The 24,620-nt window shown below is 40.7% G+C and overlaps 1 protein-coding gene across 1 annotated transcript; it reads left to right on the top strand.

The window, feature by feature from the left end:
* Positions 1-697: 697 nt before the first annotated feature.
* Positions 698-1,445, top strand: LOC125549479 (uncharacterized). The gene is made up of 2 exons (XM_048712884.2): positions 698-966; positions 1,069-1,445. The coding sequence occupies exons 1-2, from the start codon at positions 835-837 to the stop codon at positions 1,267-1,269; spliced, it is 333 nt and encodes a 110-aa protein (XP_048568841.1). The 5' UTR covers positions 698-834; the 3' UTR covers positions 1,270-1,445.
* The last annotated feature ends 23,175 nt before the right edge of the window (positions 1,446-24,620 follow it).

Consider the following 24,620-nt stretch of genomic DNA (forward strand, 5'->3'; position numbering starts at 1 on the left):
AAATCTTTGCATGTAAGAATTAAAGAGGAATACATCAATGCATGTAATGTTCCTACTCATCTAGTGGCTAAGCATGCATGCACTGCAATTAATCCAAATTAATGCATGAACTTAACTGGGGTGGTTTTGTAAAGTACGAGATATATTCCTTCACTCATAAAATGCCTTGGTTGATGAGATTTGAGATTTGAAGTTTATAAAGCGAAAAGGAGGAAGTAGTACAAAATTGAGTCATTTATTTTGGGCCGGAGGAAGTATTTCTTTAGAGAGGAATTACTTTCAGGTAGATGCACGTACGTCCACATGAGCTAGCGACACGTACGTCTTGCTTAGTTACAAGTTAATTAGTCGGGTCGAAAATTCCGTAGCCGTTCCGGGCACAAAAAATAAAAAATAAATCCTTAGCCGTGTTGCACCGACCGGCCGGCCGACGCGGTTAAGCTAGAATGCAAACGAACTCGGTCGTCCTCGAGTAGTTTCCGTTTCTACTGGAAATCCAGTGGCGTGCTTGTCGTTTTCTATCTGAAGAAGAAAACGCGAGGGCGATTGATCGAGCCACATCTAGTCTACGAAAGCGAAGTATATCTGCGATCGGTCGGTATCGATATGAACAAGGCTCAATAATTGCTTGAAAATTGTACGTGCGCGCTGCATGTTGCGCCCGTACACAGATCCTCCTATATAAAGAGACATGCATGCCCTCATGTCAAGCACATATCACAAACACACAAACACAGATCATCATCCTCCATTCCTCATGTATAGACAAGGCAAGGCACGAGTTTAGTTCGCACACCGAGGTACTCCATTGCTAGCTCGGAAAGCTAATTTGTGATGGGCCGCCACAGCAGCAGCAGCGGCAAGACCGAGGCCGGCGGCGAGCAGTACCGCAAGGAGGAGAAGCATCACAAGCACATGGAGAAGCTGGCCAAGCTCGGTGCCGTCGCCGCCGGAGCATACGCTAGGGTACGCAGCAAACACCTCATGCGTTGTACTACTTATTTTCTACGTAATGTCAATTACTCATGCTTAACTAGAACTAACAATCACTTCACGATCGGTATACAGCACGAGAAGCACAAGGCGAGGAAGGACCCGGAGCATGCGAGGTCGCACAAGATGAAGGAGACGATCGCCGCCACTGTCGCCGCCGGCAGCGCAGGATTCGCCATCCACGAGCACCACAAGAAGAAAGAGGCCAAGAAGCACGCTCGTCATGCCCACCACCACAGATACAATCATGGATGCATATGCACATGTAGACCCTAGCTAGTTATCTTATATGTACGGCCGGTTATATTCATTCATTTCGCTGTATTGCTGTTTGGTATGTTTATTAGTTTTGATTCATGCTAGGCCATTGACGTCGTTGTGGCATACTATGTTGGTACATTCTTGTACATGTTTGGGCACATCTCCTCTAATAATCTAAATGTCTTCTTTCAAAATAGCATGTATCTTTTTTTTTGCGAGTTCAGAAATAGCATGTATCTCCATTATTGTAGAAGGCATCATTACAAGATTACTTGATGAGTCCATGTCATGGAGTACTTTCTTCGGTTCACGTCACCACCGTCCTAGGGCGTGAACCACGTGGTAAATCTTTGTCTCGTTGACTTGTGGTTACATTTTTCTACCGAGCATTATTATTTGACTGAGTGTTGCTTGCTACTGTAACATGTTGGTCTTTTTGCAATATCTATTGTCTCATATAGGTTAAATCATCTTAGTTGTATTTACATTTTAGAGAACTTATAATTCCGCAGTCGCTAAATCAAATAAGAAATTTGGAATGTGTAGTCTGCTATTGACCCCACCTCTAGTCGTATCTTTAATCCTTGACGCATAATTAGAATGAAGCAAATAGACCAAAAAAACATAATCTAGAGTTAAAAAATGAAGAAGGTTCACCCATATTCCGTTATCAACATTATCTCTTCCCTTAATTGACAATTAGGTCAAGGTTATTAATCCATCTCAAGGTGACTTCAAGTAATCTTGCATGCTCATGAGAAAATAGGGTGGAGTTGCACACCGCCAACGTTGTATGCAACCATTTAGTAATGCCCTTAATGATTACAATATGGATTATCTTGGTTACAGTGGTGATATTTTCTCGTGGTGCAGGGGGTCACATGCATGAATGAGCAGTGGGCAATAGTCGATGTGCTGGTTTGTTTGTTTGCTCTGGTGTGTTTCATATGCAAATGGAGAACCTGCTCAAACAGGAAGAAATCTACTAGATCCAGAGAAGGTGTGCTGGTTGGCTTACTCACGGCGACCAAAACACTTCTTCCATAGGGCAGCGACAGGGTGACATAATAAAATTCTCATTAGACGATTGAAAGCAGATACAACTGATTGGATCGAGGACCAAGAGATGTTCAAGTCACATGTGGCGACCTATTTCTTTTCCTTGTTTTTGCCGGTGGTCCGAGAAACTGACCAGGACATTATTGATAAGGTTAAGCCCAGTGTGACCGAATATATGAATGTGGAGTTAGACAAACCTTACACCAGAGATGAGGTGAAATATCTATGTATAATATGGGTGATTTAAAGGCACTAGCCGCGGATGGCCTACATGTTTTCTATAAGAGATTTTGCCACATAATCAGGGAGGATCTTATTCATGAAGTGTTAGCAAAGTAGTGTTGTAGACTTTTATTAGAACCTGTCTCTTATGAGATAGCGTGTTGAGAGCAAAATACACACCTGATGGAGACCTCCTGAATTGCAACCTGAAGAAGGGGAGCTCTTATACTTGTGAAAGCCCGTGGGGTGGGATCCAAACTTTTAGGGGCATGTTTGGTAGCCGTAGCAACTTTTGCCTCATTGTATGCTTGACCCAGTTGAGCTTGGCTGAGTAAAAACAAGCAAAAAAACCAACATTTGCATGTTGTTTTGTCGCCTGGATACGCTCTACCCTACCTGGGGAGAAATGGAAGGTAGGATGTTTTATTGCCCGCTTGTTTAGGTGGAAACACAAGCCATGGTGTTTGGTTACATGCAACGCATGTGGTCTGGTAACCTCCTCATCAAGGTGGTGAGGTTACCAGCACACTCATCAGGTAGGAAAAACAAAAGACACACATAGTAGCATATAAACATAGTTTTAAACCAAACCAAGCAGTTCTGATGATAGCACGTCACTAAAACCAAACAGTTTTGAACCAAACCAGTACGACATTAAACTAATAATGAAACCAGCACGCGCACCACAGAGCTCTCCTAGACGTTTACGGCGAAGGTGTCATTGTGCCTCCCGTACTTGGTCACCACTTCAATGCCTTCTCCATGGCTAGCACAAACTCCTTGCCCTTGTTCTCCGTCTCGATCTGCATTATGAACATCATAAAATTCTGCATTACAAACAACACAAAGTTCAAAGGTTGATCGACATTAAATCCTATCATTCACCTCTCCAAAACCCATATATTTACTCAGCCAAACGCTAACTACTTACTGACCACCGCACTGAATTAACCCTCTTTGTCTCTCACTCCTCTTCCACCTCTTCATTGCCATGAACTCCAACCCCAACCCCTTCCCTTGGGGCATTGGATGGAGGGATTTCTTCCTCGGGTGCTCGCTCGGTAACCGCAACAAGTTCGAGAACACCATGGAAGTGTGCTCGAACTTCACTAGCATCGAAGACATGCATAAGGAGGCAGCCGTTGTGGTGAAGAAGGCGACGGCGGAGGAGTTGAAGACGCTGATTGGTACGTCTCCAACATATCTATAATTTTGGATTGTTCCATGCTGTTTTATTATCAATCTTGGATGTTTTATAATCATTTTATAGTCATTTTATATCATTGTTTGGTACTAACCTATTGACATAGTGCCAAGTGCCAGTTGCTATTTTTCCATGTTTTTTACATCGCAGGAAATCAATATCAAACGTAGTCCAAATGCCACGAAACATCACAATGATTTTTTATGGGCTAGAAGGAAGACAATGGGCCCTGGTTGCACCTGGGGGGTGCCCCGAAGTGGGCACAACCCACCAGGGTGCGCCAGGAGGCCTAGGCGAACCCTGGTGGGTTGTGCCCACCTCAGGTGCCCCCCGGACCGCCTCTTTGCTCTATAAATACCCGAATATTCTAGAAACCCTAGGGGAGTCGGCGAAATATTCATCCAGCCGCCGCAGAGTCCAGAACCACCAGATCCAATCTAGACACCATCTCGGATGGGGTTCACCACTTCCATTGGTGCCTCTTTGATGATGCGTGAGTAGTCCTTTGTAGACCTTCGGGTCCATAGTTAGTAGCTAGATGGCTTTCTCTCTCTCGCTGAATTCTCAATACAATGGTCTCTTGGAGATCCATATGATGTAACTCTTTTGCGGTGTGTGTGTTGAGATCTGATGAACTTCGAGTTTATGATCAGTTATATCTTTTTGTATCCATGAAAGTTATTTGAGTTTCTTTGATCTCTTATAGCCTCGTATTCTTCTCCGATATTTGGGTTTTGTTTGGCGAACTTGATCTATTTATCTTGCAATGGGAAGAGGTGCTCGGTAGTGGGTTCGATCTTACGATGCTTGATCCCAGTGACAGAAAGAGAACCGACACATATGTATCGTTGCTACTAAGGATAAAAAGATGAGATCTGTATGTGCCGCCATATAGATAAACAGATCTTGTCTACATCATGTCATCATTCTTATTGCATTACTCCATTTTTCCATGAACTTAATACACTAGATGCATGCTGGATAGCGGTCGATGTGTGGAGTAATAGTAGTAGATGCAGGCAGGAGTCGGTCTACTAATCTTGGACATGATGCCTTTGTAATGATCATTGCCTGGATATCGTCATAATTATTTGAAGTTCTATCAATTGCCCAACAGTAATTTGTTTACCCACTATTTGCTACTTTTCTCGAGAGAAGCCACTAGTGAAACCTACAGCCACGGGGTCTTCTTTCTCATATATTTGCCTTGCGATCTACTTTTCCTTTGCATTTTTATTAAGATCTATTAAACAAAAAATACAAAAATACCTTGCTGCGTTTTATCTTTATTTATTTTATTTGGCGTTCGATTTATCAATCTACTACAATTTACCTCACGTCCGCTTGCCTATCTTCAGGCGCCGTACCCCGAAAGGGATTGGCAACCCCTTTAACTCGTCGGGTTGTGAGGTGTTGTTGTTTGTGTGCAGGTGCTATTTACGTTGTGTTGCTTGGTTCTCCTACTGGTTCGATACCTTGGTTTCATAACTGAGGGAAATACCTACCATCGCTGTGCTATATCATCCCTCCCTCTCCGGGGAAATACCGACGTAGTTGCAGCTACCATCAAGGAGAATTTCTCGCGTCGTTGCCGGGGAGAATCAAGTCAAGATAGCCTCCCGTCAACATGCGATTTCTAGCGCTCTTGCCAGGGAGGATCTTCAACATAACCAGGTTCCTAATCACAATTCTCATCTCCTTGCAATTTACATTATTCGCCATTTGCCTCTCGTTTTCCTCTCCCCGATTTCACATAAATTTGCCGCTTTATTCGCCTCTTTTTCCGTTCGCCGTTTTTCTTGCCAGATCTGTTTTTGAGTGCAATATTGTTGTGTGGTCATCATGACTTAAGAGAACACCAAGTTATGTGATTTATCAAATACCAACAACAATGATTTTATTGGCACCCGGCTTGCTCCTCCCGCCACTAGTGCGGAGATTTGTGATATTAATACCACTTTGCCGAATCTTGTTATGAAAGACCAATTTTCCGGTACTCCTAATGAGGATGCCACGTCCCATCTTAATACCTTCCTGGAATTATGTGATATGCAAAAGAAAAAAGATGTGGACAATGATGTGGTCAAGATGAAATTATTTTCGTTCTCTTTGCGTGATTCTACAAAAAATTGGTTCTCTTCTTTGCCTCGTAATAGTATCGATTCTTGGAAGAAGTGCAAAGATGCTTTTATGACTAAGTATTTTCCTCCCGCAAAAAATATTTCCCTTAGAACCCAGATCATGAATTTCAAGCAACTTGAACATGATCATGTTGCACAATCTTGGGAAAGGATGAAAATGATGCTAAGGAATTGCCCAACTCATGGGTTAAATCTTTGGATGATCATACAAAAAATTTATGCGGGATTGAATTTTTTTTCTCGTAATCTTTTAGATTCCGCCGTGGGTGGTACTTTTATGGAAATTAGTTTGGGTGAAGCCACCAAATTGCTTGATAATGTCATGGCAAATTATTCACAATGGCATGTCGAAAGAGCTCCTACTAGTAAAAAAGTTAATTCGGTTGAAGAAATTTCTTCTTTGAGTGATAAAGTTGATGCTCTTATGAAATTGGTTGCTAGTAAAAGTGCTCCAATTGATTTTAATGATATGCCTTTGTCTACTTTGATTGAGCAAAATAGTGATGCTATTGATGTGAATTTTATATCTAGAAATAATTTCAACAACAATGCTTATAGAGGTAATTTTAATCCTAGGCCTTTTCCTAGTAATTCCTCTAACAATTATGGTAATTCCTATGGAAATCAATGTTACAGTAATAATAGGAACACCTCTGATCTTGAGAATAATATTAAAGAATTTATAAATACACAAAAAGTTTTCAACACTTTCATATAAGAAAAGTTGAATAAGATTGATGAAAATTTTTGTGCCTAAGGTAGATGAATCAATTAAATCTCTTTATGTTTCTATGGATGAAAGTAAGAAAAGAACTGCTATGCTTAGAGCTAAAAGAGATTTTTTTTTTAGAAAAAGCTTTTCCTAGTGATTATTCTTGCAAAGATGGTGAAGATCTTAAAATGATTGGTGTTTCTTCTATTGATTTCTTGTTTAGTAGAGTTAAGAATGATGAAAAAGGGACTGGAGAAGAGTCAACTTTAGGTAGAAGGCGTCCCAATATTTCGGAGGGTGAAAATCTTGTTGGGAAAAATGATGAAAGTGGGTTTGCAGAGGTCAAAACTTTAGCTAGTGATGCACCCACTCTTTTGGATTACAAAGACTTTAATTATGATAGCTGCTCCTTGATTGATTGTATTTCTTTGTTGCAATCCATAATGAATTCACCCCATGCTTATGAACAAAACAAAGCTTTTACTAAACATATTGTTGATGCTATTATGAAAGCTCTTGAAGAAAAATTGGAATTAGAAGTATCAATTCCTAGAAAATTGCATGATGAGTGGGAACGAGTGAGGGCTTTTGGCGGGGGACTTCCATGGAGGTGGTTATTTTGAAAAATTCAATAATTATATTTTGGAGTTTCAAAAAATTCTAAAAAAAATTCTACACATTCATATGGATGTATTCTACATGTGTATAAAATCTGACAACAAAATACATTATGGTGAGAGCTGTACAAGAAAGAGAAAAATCTGCATTTCTAATAGTGAACAGTGTTTGCACTGTTCATCAGTCTGAAAAACGCGATTTGTCTTTTTTGTGTAGCTCTCATCATAATGTATTTCATCTTAAAAATTTACACATATGTAAAATACATCCATGTTAACAAGTATGATTTTTTCAGAATTTTTTGAAACTTTAAAATATGTTTTTCGATTTTTTCAAAATACCCACCTCTATGGAGGTCGACCGCCGTTGGCATTTTGCGGAGTGGGAACCTACTATCAAAGTCAAGATTAAAAAATTATGAGTGTTTTTCTTTGTGTGACTTGGGTACTAGTGTTTCTACAATTCTGAAATCTTTATGTGATGTGCTTGGTCTTACCAATCTTGAAGAGTGTTCCTTGAATTTGCAATTGGCGGATTCTACTATTAAAAAGCCTATGGGAAGAATTAATGATGTTATTATTCTTGCAAATAGAAATTATGTGCCCATATATTTTATTGTTCTTTATATTGATTGCAATCCATCTTGTCCAATTATTCTTGGTAGACCATTTTTACGCACTATCGGTGCCGTGATTGATATGAAAGAAGGCAATATTAAGTTCCAATTTCCTTCGAGGAAAGGTATGTAACACTTTCCTAGAACTAGAATTAAGCCACCTTATGAATCAATCATGAGGGCATATTATGGATCTCGAACCAAAGATGACAAAACTTAGATCCTTGCTTTATGCCTAGCTAAGGGCGTAAAACTATACCGCTTGTTGGGAGGCAACCCAATGAATAATTTTTTTTTTGCTTTTTGCTTTCTGTTCTTGAGTGTTAGCACAATTATGCTACTGTTATGATTGTGATTTTGTGTTTTAATTAGTGTTTGTGCCAAGTAAAGCCTTTAGAATCTTCTTGGGCAATAGTTGTTTGATCTTGCTGAAAAAACAAAAACTTTTACGCTCACAAAATTAATTTTCATTTTTTACCAGAGAGCGATAAAATACCCATTCCAATTGCAGTAGATCAATATACAAATTTCACAGGCTTTCCTAATTTTTCAGAGTTTTTGGAGTTACAGAAGTATTTGAAATAGTCAGATTGCTACAGACTGTTCTGTTTTGACAGATTCTGTTTTCTTTGTGTTGTATGCTTATTTTGATGGCTCTATGGTTTTCTTTGATGAGTTTTTGCCATAGTAAGGTTGGAATACAGTAGATATAATACAAAAAAATAAGAATTGGTTTGATACAACACTTATAGTAGTGGTTTATTATTCTTAGACTAACAGATCTCGCGAAGGTTTTGTTGAGTTTTGTGTGATTGAAGTTTTCAAGTTTTTGGTTATCTTACGATGGATGAAGGAAGGATGTAAGAGCCTAAGCTTGGGGATGCCCTGGCATCCCAAGCTATTATCCAAGAATGAGAAACCAACTAAGCTTGGGGATGCCCCTGAGTGGCATCCCCGCTTTCTTCCAACAACTATCGGTATTTTACTCGAGGCTATATTTTTATTCGTCGCATGATATGTGTTTTGCTTGGAGCGTATTGTATGATATGTGTCTTTTCTTGTTTTATTTTGTGTTTTAAGTCATCAATCCTTGCTGGACACATCTTTTTGAGAGAGCCAAAATTATATCATGACTTGTTAGAATTGCTCTCTATGCTTCACTTAAATCTTTTATGAGCTAGGACTTGCTCTAGTGCTTCACTTATATCTTTTTGAGCACGGTGTGCTTTGTTATTTTTGAATAAATGCTCTCTTGCTTCACTTATATTTATTTGAGAGTTAGTAAAATTTTGAAGAAATTCTCTCTTGCTTCACTTAAATTATTTTGAGAGAAAGAAAATTTGTTTTGCTCATGATCTTCACTTATATTTGTTTGAGCTTATGAAAAGCAACACATAAAAGTTAGTCCCAAAGTGATAGATATCCAAGAAGGATAAAGAAGAAGAAAAAAAGAATGTGTCATGAAGATCATTGGACCAAATAAACTTGATTCTTAGTAATAGTTTTGAGATATGATGATGTGATATGTGAGTTATGTTGATGAGTAAGTGTGCTCTAGTAAGAATATTGGTGTTAAGGTTTGTGATTCCCTATGCATGCACGAAAGTCAATAATCACGCAATGAAATTATATCCTACTTGTGGTGCATTATTTGGTGTTAATTATGTTTAATGCTTGCTTATGATATTATTCGTTTCTTGGTTGGTCGCTTCCCAATCTTTTGCTAGCTTTCATTTTGCACTAAGTATGACCTCTACTTGTGCATCCAAAATCCTTTAAACCAGTTTTGCCACATGAGTCCACTATATCTACCTATATGCGGTATTCTTTTGCCGTTCTAAGAAAATTTGCATGTGCCATCTCTAATTGTCAAAATAAATTTCTCTTTTGCGTGTTTATTTCGCTCGCGGAACGGTAACGGGTGGCTAATATTTTCCATGCTAGATGTGTTATTCTCAAGATGAGTGTTTATTCACTTGCCATTGCACGAGAGTAAGGCAAAGGTATTAGGGATGCCCAGTCCCGAAATGCAAAAATAGATGAATTTACTTCATGTTGTCAAATAATAAATTCCTTGGAAAAGTTGGTATGGAGGGCACCAGTGGATACGGTTAGCCATGGAAAGTGAAAGATATGGTGGAAAAAGGAATAAACTTTATTTTCTGTTTGGGAACCGCCTATGATATATCTATGCATGGAAAGTATTGGGAAATCTAAGTCGTTTTCATTGGTGGGATGAATACACCTCCCAAAATGTTTTTACCTCTAATTTTTCGCTTTGAGCTCTAGCACCTCTACAAATCCCTACTTCCCTCTGCGAAGGGCCTTTCTTTTACTTTATGCAATTTTAATTTTAAATTTGAGTCTCCATCTTCTCTCATAAAAGCACCAACTAGGAGGCAATATGACCATGCTCAAGTATTGGGTGTAGTTAATATTCGAGTGTTTCATGAATGGATCAATGTTTGAGCATGATGGGCTAGGGATAACTTATTTTAGCATTGATATTTTGAAAGACATGGTTGCTTGTTGATATGCCTGAGTATGTAAATTATTATGCCAAAAATAGACTATTGCTTTGAATCACATAAAAGTCCAAATGTCCATGCTATAAAGAAAAGAATATGGCATGACTTGATGAACAACACTCCACATCAAAAATTCTGTTTTTATCACCTACCTACTCGAGGACAAATAGGAGTTAAGCTTGGGGATGCTGATACATCTCCAACGTATCTATAATTTTTGATTGTTCCATGCTATTTTATTATCAATCTTGGATGTTTTATAATCATTTTATAGTCATTTTATATCATTTTTTACACTAACCTATTGACATAGTGCCAAGTGCTAGTTGTTGTTTTTTCCATGTTTTTTACACCGCAGGAAATCAATATCAAACAGAGTCCAAATGCCACGAAACTTCATGATGATTTTTTATGGGAAAGAAGGAAGGCAATGGGCCTTGGTTGCACCTGGGGGTGCCTCGAGGGGGACACAACCCACTAGGGCTCGCCAGGAGGCCCAGGCGCGCCCTGGTGGGTTGTGCCCACCTCGGGTGTCCCCCGGACCGCCTCTTTGCTCTATAAATACCCCAATATTCCAGAAACCCTAGGGGAGTCGACGAAATATTCATCCATCCGCTGCAGAGTCCAGAACCACCAGATCCAATCTAGACACCATCTCGGATGGGGTTCACCACTTCCATTGGTGCCTCTCCGATGATGCGTGAGTAGTCCTTTATAGACCTTTGGGTCCGTAGGTAGTAGCTAGATGGCTTTCTCTCTCTCTCTCGCTGAATTCTCAATACAATGGTCTCTTGGAGATCCATATGATGTAACTCTTTTGCGGTGTGTTTGTTGGGATATGATGAACTTCGAGTTTATGATCAGTTATATCTTTTTATATCCATGAAAGTTATTTGAGTTTCTTTGATCTCTTATATGCATGATTTCTTATAGCCTCGTATTTCTTCTCCGATATTTGGGTTTTGTTTGGCGAACTTGATCTATTTATCTTGCAATGGGAAGAGGTGCCCGATAGTGGGTTCGATCTTACGGTGCTTGATCCCAGTGACAGAAAGGGAACCGACACGTATGTATCGTTGCTACTAATGATAAAAATACGAGATCTATATCTACCGCCATATAGATAAACGGATCTTGTCTACATCATTTCATTGTTCTTATAGCATTACTCCATTTTTCCATGAACTTAATACACTAGATGCAAGCTGGATAGCGATCGATGTGTGGAGTAATAGTAGTAGATGCAGGCAGGAGTCGGTCTACTAATCTTGGACGTGATGCCTATGTAATGATCATTGCCTGGATATCGTCATAATTATTTGAAGTTCTATCAATTGCCCAATAGTAATTTGTTTACCCACCGTTTGCTATTTTTCTCGAGAGAAGCCACTAGTGAAACCTACGGCCCCCGGGTCTTCTTTTATCATATATTTGCCTTCCGATCTACTTTTCCTTTGCATTTTATTCAGATCTATTAAACCAAAAAAATACAAAAATACCTTTATGCGTTTTATCTTTATTTATTTTATTTGGCGTTTGATCTATCAATCTACTACAATTTACCTCACGTCCGCTTACCTATCTTGAGGCGCCGTACCCCGAAAGGGATTGACAACCCCTTTAACTCGTCGGGTTGCGAGGTGTTGTTTTTTGTGTGCAGGTGTTGTTTACGTTTTGTTGCTTGGTTCTCCTACTGGTTCCATACCTTGGTTTCATAACTGAGGGAAATACCTACCGTCGTTGTGCTACATCATCCCTCCCTCTCCGGGGAAATACCAACGTAGTTGCAGCTACCATCACTGATTCCAACCCACCGAAGGGCTCTATGTCAGTGGACATCCTGTGCTGGGCTATGAATCCGACCGACTCCTGGTGATGCTAGTCAGAGGGCAAGATGGTCCAAGTACAGGGGGTACAGCGCTCCCCAAGACCAACTTGTTGCGTTATGGACTAAGACATGGGTGGCACCGGGGGTCATCGGTCTAGAGTCGGAGGAGGAAGAAGAACCTGTGGAGGTGGTGGTCAGGGCGCGGAGCCAGGCCACCGTTGTACGCCAATCGATCTGGACAACGGCAAGGACGAGGAGATGGTGCATGCTACGGTAGCCAGGGCGCCGGAGCTAGGCCACCACCGCTCCAAACGCCTCCAGGGTCACCGCGGCTAGGATTTACTGCTAATGTGTAAGATTAACCCCGAATCCCCGTTTCACTTGTACTCAATCCCGAACGAAACCCTAAAATCCATTGCTACTTAGTACTCATGAAGAAGTGTTAATCAATCTTATGGCTATTTACCCCGATTCCCCTTTCCTGTAGAATGTGGATTGAATAGGTGGACCGAATCTAAATACGTATCGAATATGATAAACATAACCGAGGAGATGAAAATAGGGCTTGCCGCCATTGCCGAAGTGCTGCGGGTGATGTTGGTGATGCCGGTGTTGGAGGCCGATGGTTGGCTTACTGTTCTCCGATCCTCTTATAGCAGCCGTCAGTGTGAGAATGGTAGAGTGGTGAGGGAAGGTGAGGGTAATTATTGCTGGTGGTTTGGAAAACAACGTGACGTCTTGAGTGTGTCTCCTCGCGTGCAGCCGCCACCACCGTCGTGCATCCCACGGGCATGGTTGTGGAAAAACTATCGGTTCGTAGGTTCCCAGTAGGCCTGGCCCCAAGGTGCTTTAAGTTTTGTGCTATGTTGGACAAACAATGAACGTAGGTAACCAAACAACCCATTTTCTTCTCGGGCGGGATTGGTTGTCCTATATGCAGGCAACCAAACACGTCCTTATAAGAGGACACATACACTACTAGGGAAAAGCCTAGCAGTAGCGCGGGTTTTTATCCTATCAGTAGCGCATGTAACTGCGTTACTAATACGGTGCTACAGCTAAAGGTTAGCAGTAGCGTGTGTTGACACGCGCTACTGCTATATGTACTTAGTAGTAGCGCATGTTGTAACCGGCGCTACTGGTAATTACTAGTAGCGTGTCTCAGAGCCCGCGCTACTACTATTCGGTATTCTATTTTTTTATTTTATGACGTTATTCATACACCTTTATACAAGTTTTCATACAGTAGCAATTTAGAGATTGTTTCTAAATCACTAGGTGAAAGAACCGCAGATTAATTTCAAGTGGATGGATCCTAAGTGATCAAGTCATGGATTATCACGATAATCCATGACTTGATGATCACTTAGGATCCATCCACTTGAAACTAATCCACGGTTCCATGACTTGATCACTTAGGATCCATCCACTTGAAATTAATCTGCGGTTCTTTCACCCAATGATATAATAACTCATCATCATCATCATATTAATATAAAAACTGTTACATCATATCATCACCAACGACACTAGTTAATAATCATCATAGTCATTACCACTATTTAATCATCATAGTCATAGTGTAGCTATCTAATCACCACCAACACTAGCTAGCTAACAGTAATCATCATAGTCATTACCACCAACACTAGCTATTTAATCATCATAGTCATAGTGTAGCACACCATCATCTTCAAACTTATTATAGCTAGCTAATCATTCCTGCTGCCCTCTCTCGGGTAAAATAGCATAGAACATGTGTAGCACTCCTGCTTCATCATATTGCAGCATGCAGATGAACATGTCTCCTAATCGTGGGTTGCGCTTCTGATTGCTGCCCTCTAGTACTTCTCTGCGATCATTCACAATTCTGCTCCAGTCATTCACTATTAAGCATTCCTCGGTTTTTGAAATCTTGAATTCACTCATGTTCAATGTAGGATGTCTTGATCGTAAGCTAATCATTGTCATGCGACCTTTAGTCTCGATCCAATGAGGCACAACTATCATCGGGAGTCCCTGTTGAAGAACATTGTATAGTAACATACTTAGCAATGAAGTTTAGCTTAAAAAATAATGTATGCAAAAGATGCACTGAGGACAAATAGTAAAAATCTTATCATCTTTCCTAAATAGATGTGACCGTAGTTCAATAAGAACACTATTGGTCGCACGTTTTGAGTACTGAGATTTTTAAGTCCAGGAAAATAATTTGTCTTGACAGCATCAAGATCCTAAAGCCATGAAACATAATGACTTATGTCCTCGCAGTTTAGTTCAGCCCCGGCACAATGGATGGTCATGTCTACCAAGCGACGGACATGTTTGCTTGAATGGAAATAAGCTATCAATGTAAATTAGTTGTCAACTATTTTTGAATAAACAATATCGAAGACATAAATATGGTTGAGGAACTCACATAATGGTAGAACTGGAGGTGTCTGCACATCGACCCAAATGTCTCTATTACCTTCAATATCATCTTCTGGACAAATATCAAAGGTGATAACCATATCAGGCTCAAATGCATAAGCCTTGCATAGTGCTTGTCAAGTTTTGCATTCAAAATAGGTGTAGGTGTCTGCATTGTATAATTTTGCGTCGAAAGTATAACCATGCTCGGTTTTCAAGTAAACTCTCTTTACCTCCATAGTTTTCATAGGACTAAAACCTATCTTATCCAAGAGAAAAACTCTTGCATGGCAGGGGATACGCTAGTAGAATAGTAAAAAAATTAAATTATAAGTTGAAGCAAATGAAGCAGAAATCATGCTTAATTACAAAAAAGACTTGTCATTGTGACTTACTGTATCCACTTCGAAATTCTCGTCCAGTTTGATACTAAAGTGCCTATCATCAACTAGGAAGACTCTATCGCACAGGTCGCGCTCATCGTCGCAGTATTCGCAAATACCGAAATCCTTTTCGTCATCAGACATTTCCTATGTTCATAGTTGAAACATTATTGAAAATCGATCTAAGGCAACTACCAGGAAACTCAACACACAAATCCAGGGCACTCGGTAGTTCCTACATATTCTAGCACAAGTCATGCTTAAATTCACGAAAAATCCGGCATGACCTTTGCTAAAATAGGACATATCAAGCGCCTGAAATTTCCCGGAACGGAAATGAATCAACACTCCGGCAAAACATAGTCCACTCGGATTTTCCCAGTGATACAAAGATGTTCATACACATGCAATGATGCTTAAATTTGCAATTCCATCCGAATCATTTATCATAAGCATTCGCACATGAGCACATCGACTAAATACCCTAGTTCTACTCTATTCAACACACCGAGGAGTGGATAAAGAGGAGGTGGATTTTTACCTCACCAACTCGGGTGTAGAGGAAGTAAAGGTAGCTCGGATGACGATCACTCCAAGGAGACACGACTGTACAAAGCCTGCATATTCCACCGAGTAAAATTTTAGATAATCAAATCTCATATAGCATTCTTTGATCACAAAGTGATAAACTAGTTCTATTAAGCACTTACTATAAATAAACTAGTTATGTTAAGCACTTACTATAAATAAACTAGTTCTATTAAGCACTTACTATAAATAAACTAGTTATATTAAGCACTTACTATAAATAAACTAGTTATATTAAGCACCTACATTCTACCTATCTATACCGTAGTTCTAGCCCTAACATCTATCTATCCACCCATCTATCTATATATCTATATTCCAATGTCTACATTTAAATTACCTACATTCTATTCGTACCACCTAAAATAGTCAAAAAATGTATTCTATTAAAAAAACCTACATTCTACAATGTCTACATTAAAATTACCTACATTCTAGAAGAACAGAGACAAGGAAGGGAGGAAGGAGGGGTAGGAAGGATGGAGGGAGGAGGGGGAGGAGGGAGGAGGCGGAAGGAGGAGCGAGGGAGGAGGGGGAGTTAGGAGGAGTTACCTCGATGGCGGTGACGGCAGGGGGTGGGTGGGAGGGGGGCGACGGCGGCGGGATGAAGGGAGATGGAGGAGGGAGCTAGGGAGGGAGGGGGCGACGGTGGCGGGATGGAGGAGGGAGGGAGCGATGGCGGCAACAGCGGGCGGCACTGCGGCGACGGCGGACGACGGGGTGAGGGAGGGGATGGAGGAGGGAGTGGAGAGGGAAGAGTGAGGGGGGCGGGGCCGGGCCGGGTGTGATATGATGGCTTTAGCAGTAGTGCTCTTTAGGAAAAAGTGCTACTATTAATCTCCATAGCAGTAGCGCCTTATACAATAACGCACTACTGCTAAGGCTAAGCATGTAAAAATAAACATCAAAAATACATTGGTCATGAATGATCTTTTTGTGTAGAATCTACATAGTCAATATGAATCCTCACCTGTTTAGGTACAGGTGAAGATTCATATTGCGGCCACAAATTCTACAGATAGAGTTCAATGAAGACCAAGTGATTGTGATATTCTGAGAAGTAACATATTTAAGGTGGTAGAAACCCTCCTTACGGAGCGAGGTGGGACTAATTTCTTTTAATAAACTTAGCAGTAGCGGGTATTACGGTAACGCACTACTGCTATGATCTATAGCAGTAGCACCCTTCATATAAACGTGCTGCTGCTAGAACTAGCTTCGCGGCGGGGTCGTGGCAATTATAGCAGTAGCGCGGCTTACAGGAGGCGCGCTACTGCTACTCTTAAATCAGCGGCGGGTTCTGCTGGAGCGTGCTACTGCTATATAGCAGCAGCGCCTTATTTTAAAACGTGATGCTGGTAAGATTATGTGTATAGGCTTTTCCCTAGTAGTGATATGGAGAGTAAGTGATGGATCACAAATAAATATCTGGGAGGCCCCTTGGATCCCTAGCAGACCTACCAGGAAAGTGATGAAGAGTAGAGGAAACATTCTGATCATGAAGGTTTGTGACCTAATCAATGTGGACAACAGAGAATGGGATGAACAACTTATCGCAAAATCTTTTTGGCCAGTTATTGTGCAGCGCATCCTAGACATCCCGCTTGCTATGGGAATGATGGAGGACTTTGTTTCATGGCACTATAACATGAGTGGTATATTTTTGGTAAAAAAAGGGCTTATCACGCAGAATGGAAACACTAACATGGACGAAAGTTCACGACATCCCCATGTACTAGTCCTATTTGGGAGATCATCTGGAAATGGCGTGTCCCGGTCAAGATAAAAATCCATTGCTAGAGAGTGCTTATTGGCACTATTCCCTATCTCGAAGTGCTTGCTAATAGACATATTATCACAAGCTCGCCAGTGGCGGAGCTACAATGAATTTTCTGGGCGGGCCAAGCCAAAGGCCACCTGAAACTTTTACCCTTGTAGACCAATTTTACCCTTATACTTTAGTGTTTTGGGCTCATGCTGGGCGGGCCATGGCACTGTTTTGTTCATACGTAGCTCCGCCAGTGAAGCTCGCAATGCCCTATCTGCAGGTCCGATTGCGAGTGGATCAGGCACACCCTATTCCTGTGCCCACATGTGCACAAGATATGGCGTCTCATCCGGCCTGTCAGCTTTGGTTAATGACTTTGGTGTTATGGACAGAGGATAAGGTTTAGTGTTGGTCGACTTATTACCGACAACAAGTATTGATGCGCCGTTGCTTCCGAATGTTACTCGCATTGATAGCTACTGCTGTGTGGTATGTCGGGTGGGAAGGAACGACGATGATTTACTCACGGTGGAAGCTTGTTGAACCAGCCAGATCAGTGCATGTAATCTCAACGCTTGCAAAATTTCTTCAAGAGCGAAAAAGGAAGGCGGTAGGCGTATACATTGACAAGTGTGGTCAAAACCAAAGGAATGCTTCGTCAAGCTGAATGTCGATGCAGCATTCGACTCCGACAAGGGTTCCAGACGATCAGGGGACACCCTCCATGATGCAAATAGTTTTTCCTTTGCTATTTCTTGTAGCAATATCCCTTTTGTTGAAGACGCGACGACAGCGGAGGCCCGGGGAGTCGGGACGGTCTCGTTTTGGCGAGCGATGTTGGCTGCAACTATCTTCTAGTTGAAGCTGAATGCATGGAGGTAATTGAAGTGATGCAGAAGCGGAATCTTGCTAGGACCTTCCGCGGCAGCCGAGAGAATTTCTTCTGCTGCCGTAAGGGGACACATCGCTACTGATTGTAAGGGCAATCCTAGTGCTACACTATGGACCGTATCTAAAAAATGACGCCCAAGTAAAAATATGTTGGCACACTATTCGATGAGAAAAGATAGAGTTACATACGTAGATACGACTCTTAGCTCCATATATACCCAGAACAACTCACACTTTCTTCTCATAAAACTACATTAATTCAGAGCTATTTAGATTTAGGCTGCAAGTATCATATACTAATATCAATGTTATGATACTAGTTTATGATATTACCTCCACAATGCATAGTATCATTATTTGATATCTTATTAACATCATTTATAATCATGCATGACACGTACTAGTATCATTTAATATGATACGATATCATATTATGATACTCAGTCCTTTCTCTCTTCATTAATTATGTGTCATCTCAACAAAAATGCCTAATTGGCACGATATGATAGTACTAGCTATGATACTTTCATTGCAACAATAAGATGTACAAGCCATTAGAGGAACTAGCAGGGTCAGCCGCGCATTTGCGCGGCTAGAAGCTATATTTTTCATTTTTAAATAAACATTTTTTGCCATCATAAGTTTTTAAATTTTGTATGATGTATTAAAACTAATATTTGTTTTGAGTTATAACGAATAATATCGAACCATTAAATGTAAATATGTATATATGAAAATTTAAGTTTTCTTTTTGAGTTATAATGAATAATATAGAACCATTAAATGTAAATATGTATATATGAAAAAGTAAATTTTCAGTTCAAACATATGGTCCAAGAATGCATGTACTTATACATATGCATTGGTGATGCCTTTGTTTGGCTACATTAGCTAAGTATATGGTTGTAATTTTATTGGGGAAAGTGTGATGCTACTTCTATTTTTTGCTTTATTCATCATTGAGAAACTTGGAATTTTTTATGTGTTGAACCACAATGCAATGTATGTAGCCATTCGATATATAGTTTCACGAAATGTACTGTGCAGTTTTTTATATCTTTATGAACTCTCTCTCTCTCTCTCTATCTATCTATCTATCTATCTCTATCTCTATCTCTATCTCTCTCTCTATCTATCTATCTATCTATCTATCTATCTCATACACATCCATTTGATTGAGATGTTTGATTGAATTGTTTGGTTCCCATGTGAAAACAGGGGGTAAGAGGGGACATGTTAAAATTTGCCTTCTTAAACAATATCTCATGAGCAATGATAAAGGATTAGTGGCTATCTATTTAGCTTCTCTGGTAACTTACTTTATGTGTTGAATGTCACCTCATAAATTACAACATTAGACCCCTAAGCCTGACAAGTAGTTTTTGACTACACATTGTTTTTCCCAGTTTCCCTAACAAAAGTTGTGATGGATTGGATGGAAATTACTATATGGTTGAGTGTGTTTCCCGTGTCGGTCATAAGGGAGAGGTGGCTACATTTCCTCTGCAACATCGCATCATCTGTACCCCAGTGTGATTAGTACAAAGAACTTGCACCTGCCTGATTTACTAAAAAGGAATCATTATTTTTTATGTCCTATTTTATTTTTGAGCGGGAATGTTTTATGTCATAGTTGATGAATTTTTTGATACTTCTGCATTGCTAAATGTTGTATGTCCAGTTTTTCCTCTCCAAAATTTATTGTAAACTTTTCTTCGCACGAAACGGTAGTGTCTCCATTAAAAAGATGATGTTGTCAAACTAATACTTTAGATTACCATGGAGAAATCTAAAAAACAAAATGTTTATAAAACAAGTGGGAAACTTTGGTACACTAAATTTGTTTATATTCTAATATAAGTTCATGTCACTTCCGGTTAATGGAGGTGTGGTTCTAATTCATTGTATGGATGGAACAAAGGAAAGTATCCTTGCAAAAAAAAAGGAAAAGCATGAGCTCAACCCTGGTATATTGCCGACATCACTTATGACTATAGCACAAGCAATGCCACGAATATCTTTTGTGAGGTGAATGCCACCTCGATTGCTCCCATGCAGTCATAGTTTCAATTCTTAGTCATGTCTACGCTTCATTTTCTTAACATTTTAATCTCCACCGCTATGTGCAATCTGTTACAAAAATAATGGCCAAGATCATTACATATGAACCTACTATGAAGGTGACATCACCATAGGTTTGGTTTGCTTCGTTGACAGTCATGCATCTGATGTTCCAACAGAGATAATGTTATTGTCTGGTTTTAGTGTGTTAGCCACCGCTCCCTGTCTTAGATTTGCATCGCCGAGTCTGCATATATGCATGAATTCAAATTCAAACCGACGGTTGTAGATTATACGTGCTACGTTTCATAGGATGATAGGATTTTGTCGGTGTACTTGTGAAGAAATCAAGAATGTATAGCTACCTAACTGTCGTTGACAATAATTCCTAAATTTCCTTGTAGGCATGGGACTGGTCATATACGCATATGCCATATATATATATATATATATATATATATATATATATATATATATATATATATATATATATATATATATATATGTGTGTGTGTGTGTGTGTGTGTGTGTGTCTGGCACCACATCCTAAATTTCATCGTTGGTGTGGGACAGGTAATATAGGACATCAATTTCCTGAGTATATGATGTGCGCCATAAATACTTTACACCCGGTTCGTGTGCCGAGGATGGACCCATCGCTGCTGCACCAATGGCGTGAGTACGCCATAGTACATAGACTGACCAAGTAGCATCTCCTGCCCAGTATCATCCATGGTTATGGGGCCGTGGAAGCATGATCGCCAACGCCAAGTAGCATTCGACTTGCCCATTTCCCAGTCATGTGTTGCCGGCAAAATCTATGCAAGTGACGGCTGCAACCTAGGAGTCTTCGTGCTTGCGACAGCGATCTCGTGTGCCGGCACAATCTATGTAATTGACTGTGCGGCCATGGTAGACAACCTGGCCAGGTTTTTGAACTTGCGAACATGACATCGACGGCCTCTGGGATCGGCCACATCATAATTTACTTTGCTATCACGCTAGCCCGACCTTTCTTCCTGTAGTCCTCACATCCCAGATCTCTGTCGTGACTAATATCTGAACAAAAGAGCACGCCGGTGAGCACTCCTGCCATAATTCATACCCAGCCAATTCCATTTCGTGGCATCCAAACCATCCTGCAAGGTATTATCGTTCCATGGCGGCAACCGTCTCGACGTCATCGACCTCACATCGCAAAGCTCATGCAATCCCATATATATATAAACGTGCAATATGAGACTTCCTTTTTTTTTAGAAAGAGCCAGACTTTCCTATTTTAGTGAGCGAGAGAGAGGACGCTAGACTTTCCTTATATTTTTGTCTATGTTTACCGGTTAATGTGTGTTTGCTTTTTGCATCATGTGTACGTGACATGGTCTTTGCACGTACGCTGAAGCGTGAGACTTCGATTTTTTTTTAGGGAGAGCGGGCCTTTATTCTTTTATATATGGACTAGTACAAGTGCTCGTGCGTTGCACCGGACGGAAAAAAAACACAAACTACTTCATGTGCCATTGTGCACCATTTTTTATATACAATTTTAATAAATGCCGATGATAAGGTTAAACGTGGAAACTTTCCTATTTTTTAAAAAAATAATGATTTCATTAAAATTGGAACATTTTTTAAGAGTAGTTATGTTTTTATGAAATTCGAACATTTCTCAAAAAATAACATTTTTGAATAGATTTTTTGTTTTTGTTGTAAATTTCTAAATTGAAACATTTTTTAGTAAAAATGGAACATTTTTTGGAATTTTAAATTGAAACATTTCTTAGTAAAAATGGAACCCGCTATTAAAATCAAGATATTGAGAACATATAATGTATAAACTGCCATGTTAATTCCAAATCAAATAAAATTGAGCGTTGGTTGCACTTATAAGAATATAATACATTTAGTTGATGGATTACATGCGACAAGCTTGGAGACCACAATTTATTCTAAAAACCTTTATTTAAATTTATCAATTGAAACTTGCATTATTCATCATTGTACAAATACAAACAGCGACTTGTTCTTGTTTGGAATTTTCATTTTAGACACAACAATATAGAATAATACTTATATTATATAAGTAGTAGCATCTGTGAAAATTTCCAAGGTATTTTGTATAGATTTGAGCACCAAAAACATTTAGATTATGCTAATCCTGAGAAGCTTATGAAGTAGTAGATGAGAAGGAGGTATTCCAACCAATTTTGTTTGTTTTTATTTTCTTTCAACCTCTCCTTTTACCACTGACCGGTGGGTCACCTGGATCAGTCCAGCAGCGCCAGCTCCCAAGGGACACGCGCCCACAACCCCTTGCCCGGCCTCCTCCACTCCACCACCTCACTCTTTTCCTTCCTCCCTGGATCCTATTTCTCGTCAAGCTTCCCGGGAACGCTGCCGGTCGCCGTTGCAACGCAAGCCATAGGGACCGGCGGGATCCGCCAGCCATTGGCCCGGATCGATGTCCACGCCTCCGGCTCCGACCTGCACGCCCGCTGGACGCCGCTTTGAACCATCTCGTTTCTCCGGTGCGTTCTTGCTCCTAGTTAATTCCCTATCTCCATTGTTGCTCCTGCAGTCCCTCTAATGGTGATTCCAGGCGCCAAGGTGCAGGAATGTCTTGAACCAAGGCCGTCTTTCTCGGATTTCGTCGGCTGCTGTTGCGATGCCGCGGCGGTCCTCTTCCCCGAGCAGCTCCAGGAACCGTGTCGGGCTCCGCGTCGTTCGCGTTTCCTCTGGACCACGGACTCGAAGCCGCGGGTCCCTCCTACTTCTTTCTCGACCACTAACCACCATTGACGCCGTTCGGAACTCGGTGTCGTCCGTCCTCTCGCCTCCCTGCTCCGTCCCCAACCATGAATAGCAAGGTGAGGAGTCACCTCTGCCTGCTGCTGCTTGCTGCTGGCTTGCTTTGCTGCTTGCTGTTGTTGCCGCTGCTGGCTACTTGCTTTGCCGCTTGCTGCTGCTGGATGTTTTGCTTGCTTTTGTTGCTTGCTGCTACTGGTCTTGAGCTGCGGGTAAATGAGAGAAGAAAGGAAATTATACATTTGTGCAGGGAGATGGCCATATTAAGAATTTAAGATTCACCTAGAAATGGCCATGTTTCAGTACCGTTTAATTTACTTGTTCATCATACTGTCAGACTAAGGCTAGTCTTTCCTGTGCATAAAAGTAACAGAAAAATGCTCAACTTGCTGAAGTTGTAAAATCCATAAAAAAATCACTCGAGTTTCTATTTGGAGTAGTACTGATATGGAGTTGGATGGTTTAAATTGTACTGTAGCAATAGAAACCATTAACATAGTCAATATTATTGCTTGGAAGTAAAATATCATGTACTTTAACAACATGTCTTTAGATCTTGTATAAAAATTCACAACTTGCATTCTAGGACTCCAAGAAAATGTTGTTGCCAATTTCAGTATCTTCATTTTCATCTTACTGCATGACATCACATGCATTTCATGCTTTGTAACCAACATGTACTTCCTAAATATTCTTAGCTTTGTTTGACATGTACTTGGATTAATTAATATGAACACAAATAAGTGAATTTTGGGGGCCGTGGTTCGATGCTATGGTTAGATTGGGGTTACCACCAATCGCATCTCTCCCTTTACCCGTTGTGGGAGAGTTCGTTTTGATGGGACGCGTTAGTCATGGTCGGCCAACCATTGACTAACCCCCTATATAGGCACTCCCCGGTGGACTTTGGATGATGAGCCCAATGTCCAAGTCCAACTGAGATAAATTCTGATAAAATTTTATTTGATTGATATGAAGTATATATCATGATGATCTTGCTATGGATAATGGGAACCTTTGGATTCCATTACTCGACGGGCACAACACATGGTTGGCACAGCCGGAGTGGTTCCTGGCCGCTCCTCATTGCAGCAAGTTCATGGAGTGCTGCTACTTTATTGCTATAGTAGTACTTTTCACCTGTATTTGTTGTCTATTCATCTTCCTCGTTATCTTTAGCCTATGTTTGCGGACGTCATCAATGTTGGTGGCCACGGCAATGGACTATGGCAAGGGTGCTCTGCCGGCCGGCCATGACTCTAGCTCAGCTTGGCCACATCCAGACGGTACTTTCTCGTGAGTGAGCTCTGCCGGCTGGCCATGCCTCAGGCTCAGGTTCGGCTCGGAGCCGAAGACCTCATGTGCTGATGTCACATGGTCGTAGTAGGCCACGGCCGGCTGGCCATGCCTCAAGCTCAGTCTCAGCTTGGAGCCGAAGACCTCATGTTCTGCCGTAGCTTGTACTGGGCTCATTTTTGCCGGCCATGCCTGCACTCAGCTTGGCCACCATCCTCATGTACTTCTCTGTTACAT

This window comes from Triticum urartu, chromosome 3A (assembly GCF_056163025.1).
Source record: "Triticum urartu cultivar PI428250 chromosome 3A, HENAU_Tu73, whole genome shotgun sequence".
NCBI lineage: Eukaryota > Viridiplantae > Streptophyta > Magnoliopsida > Poales > Poaceae > Triticum > Triticum urartu.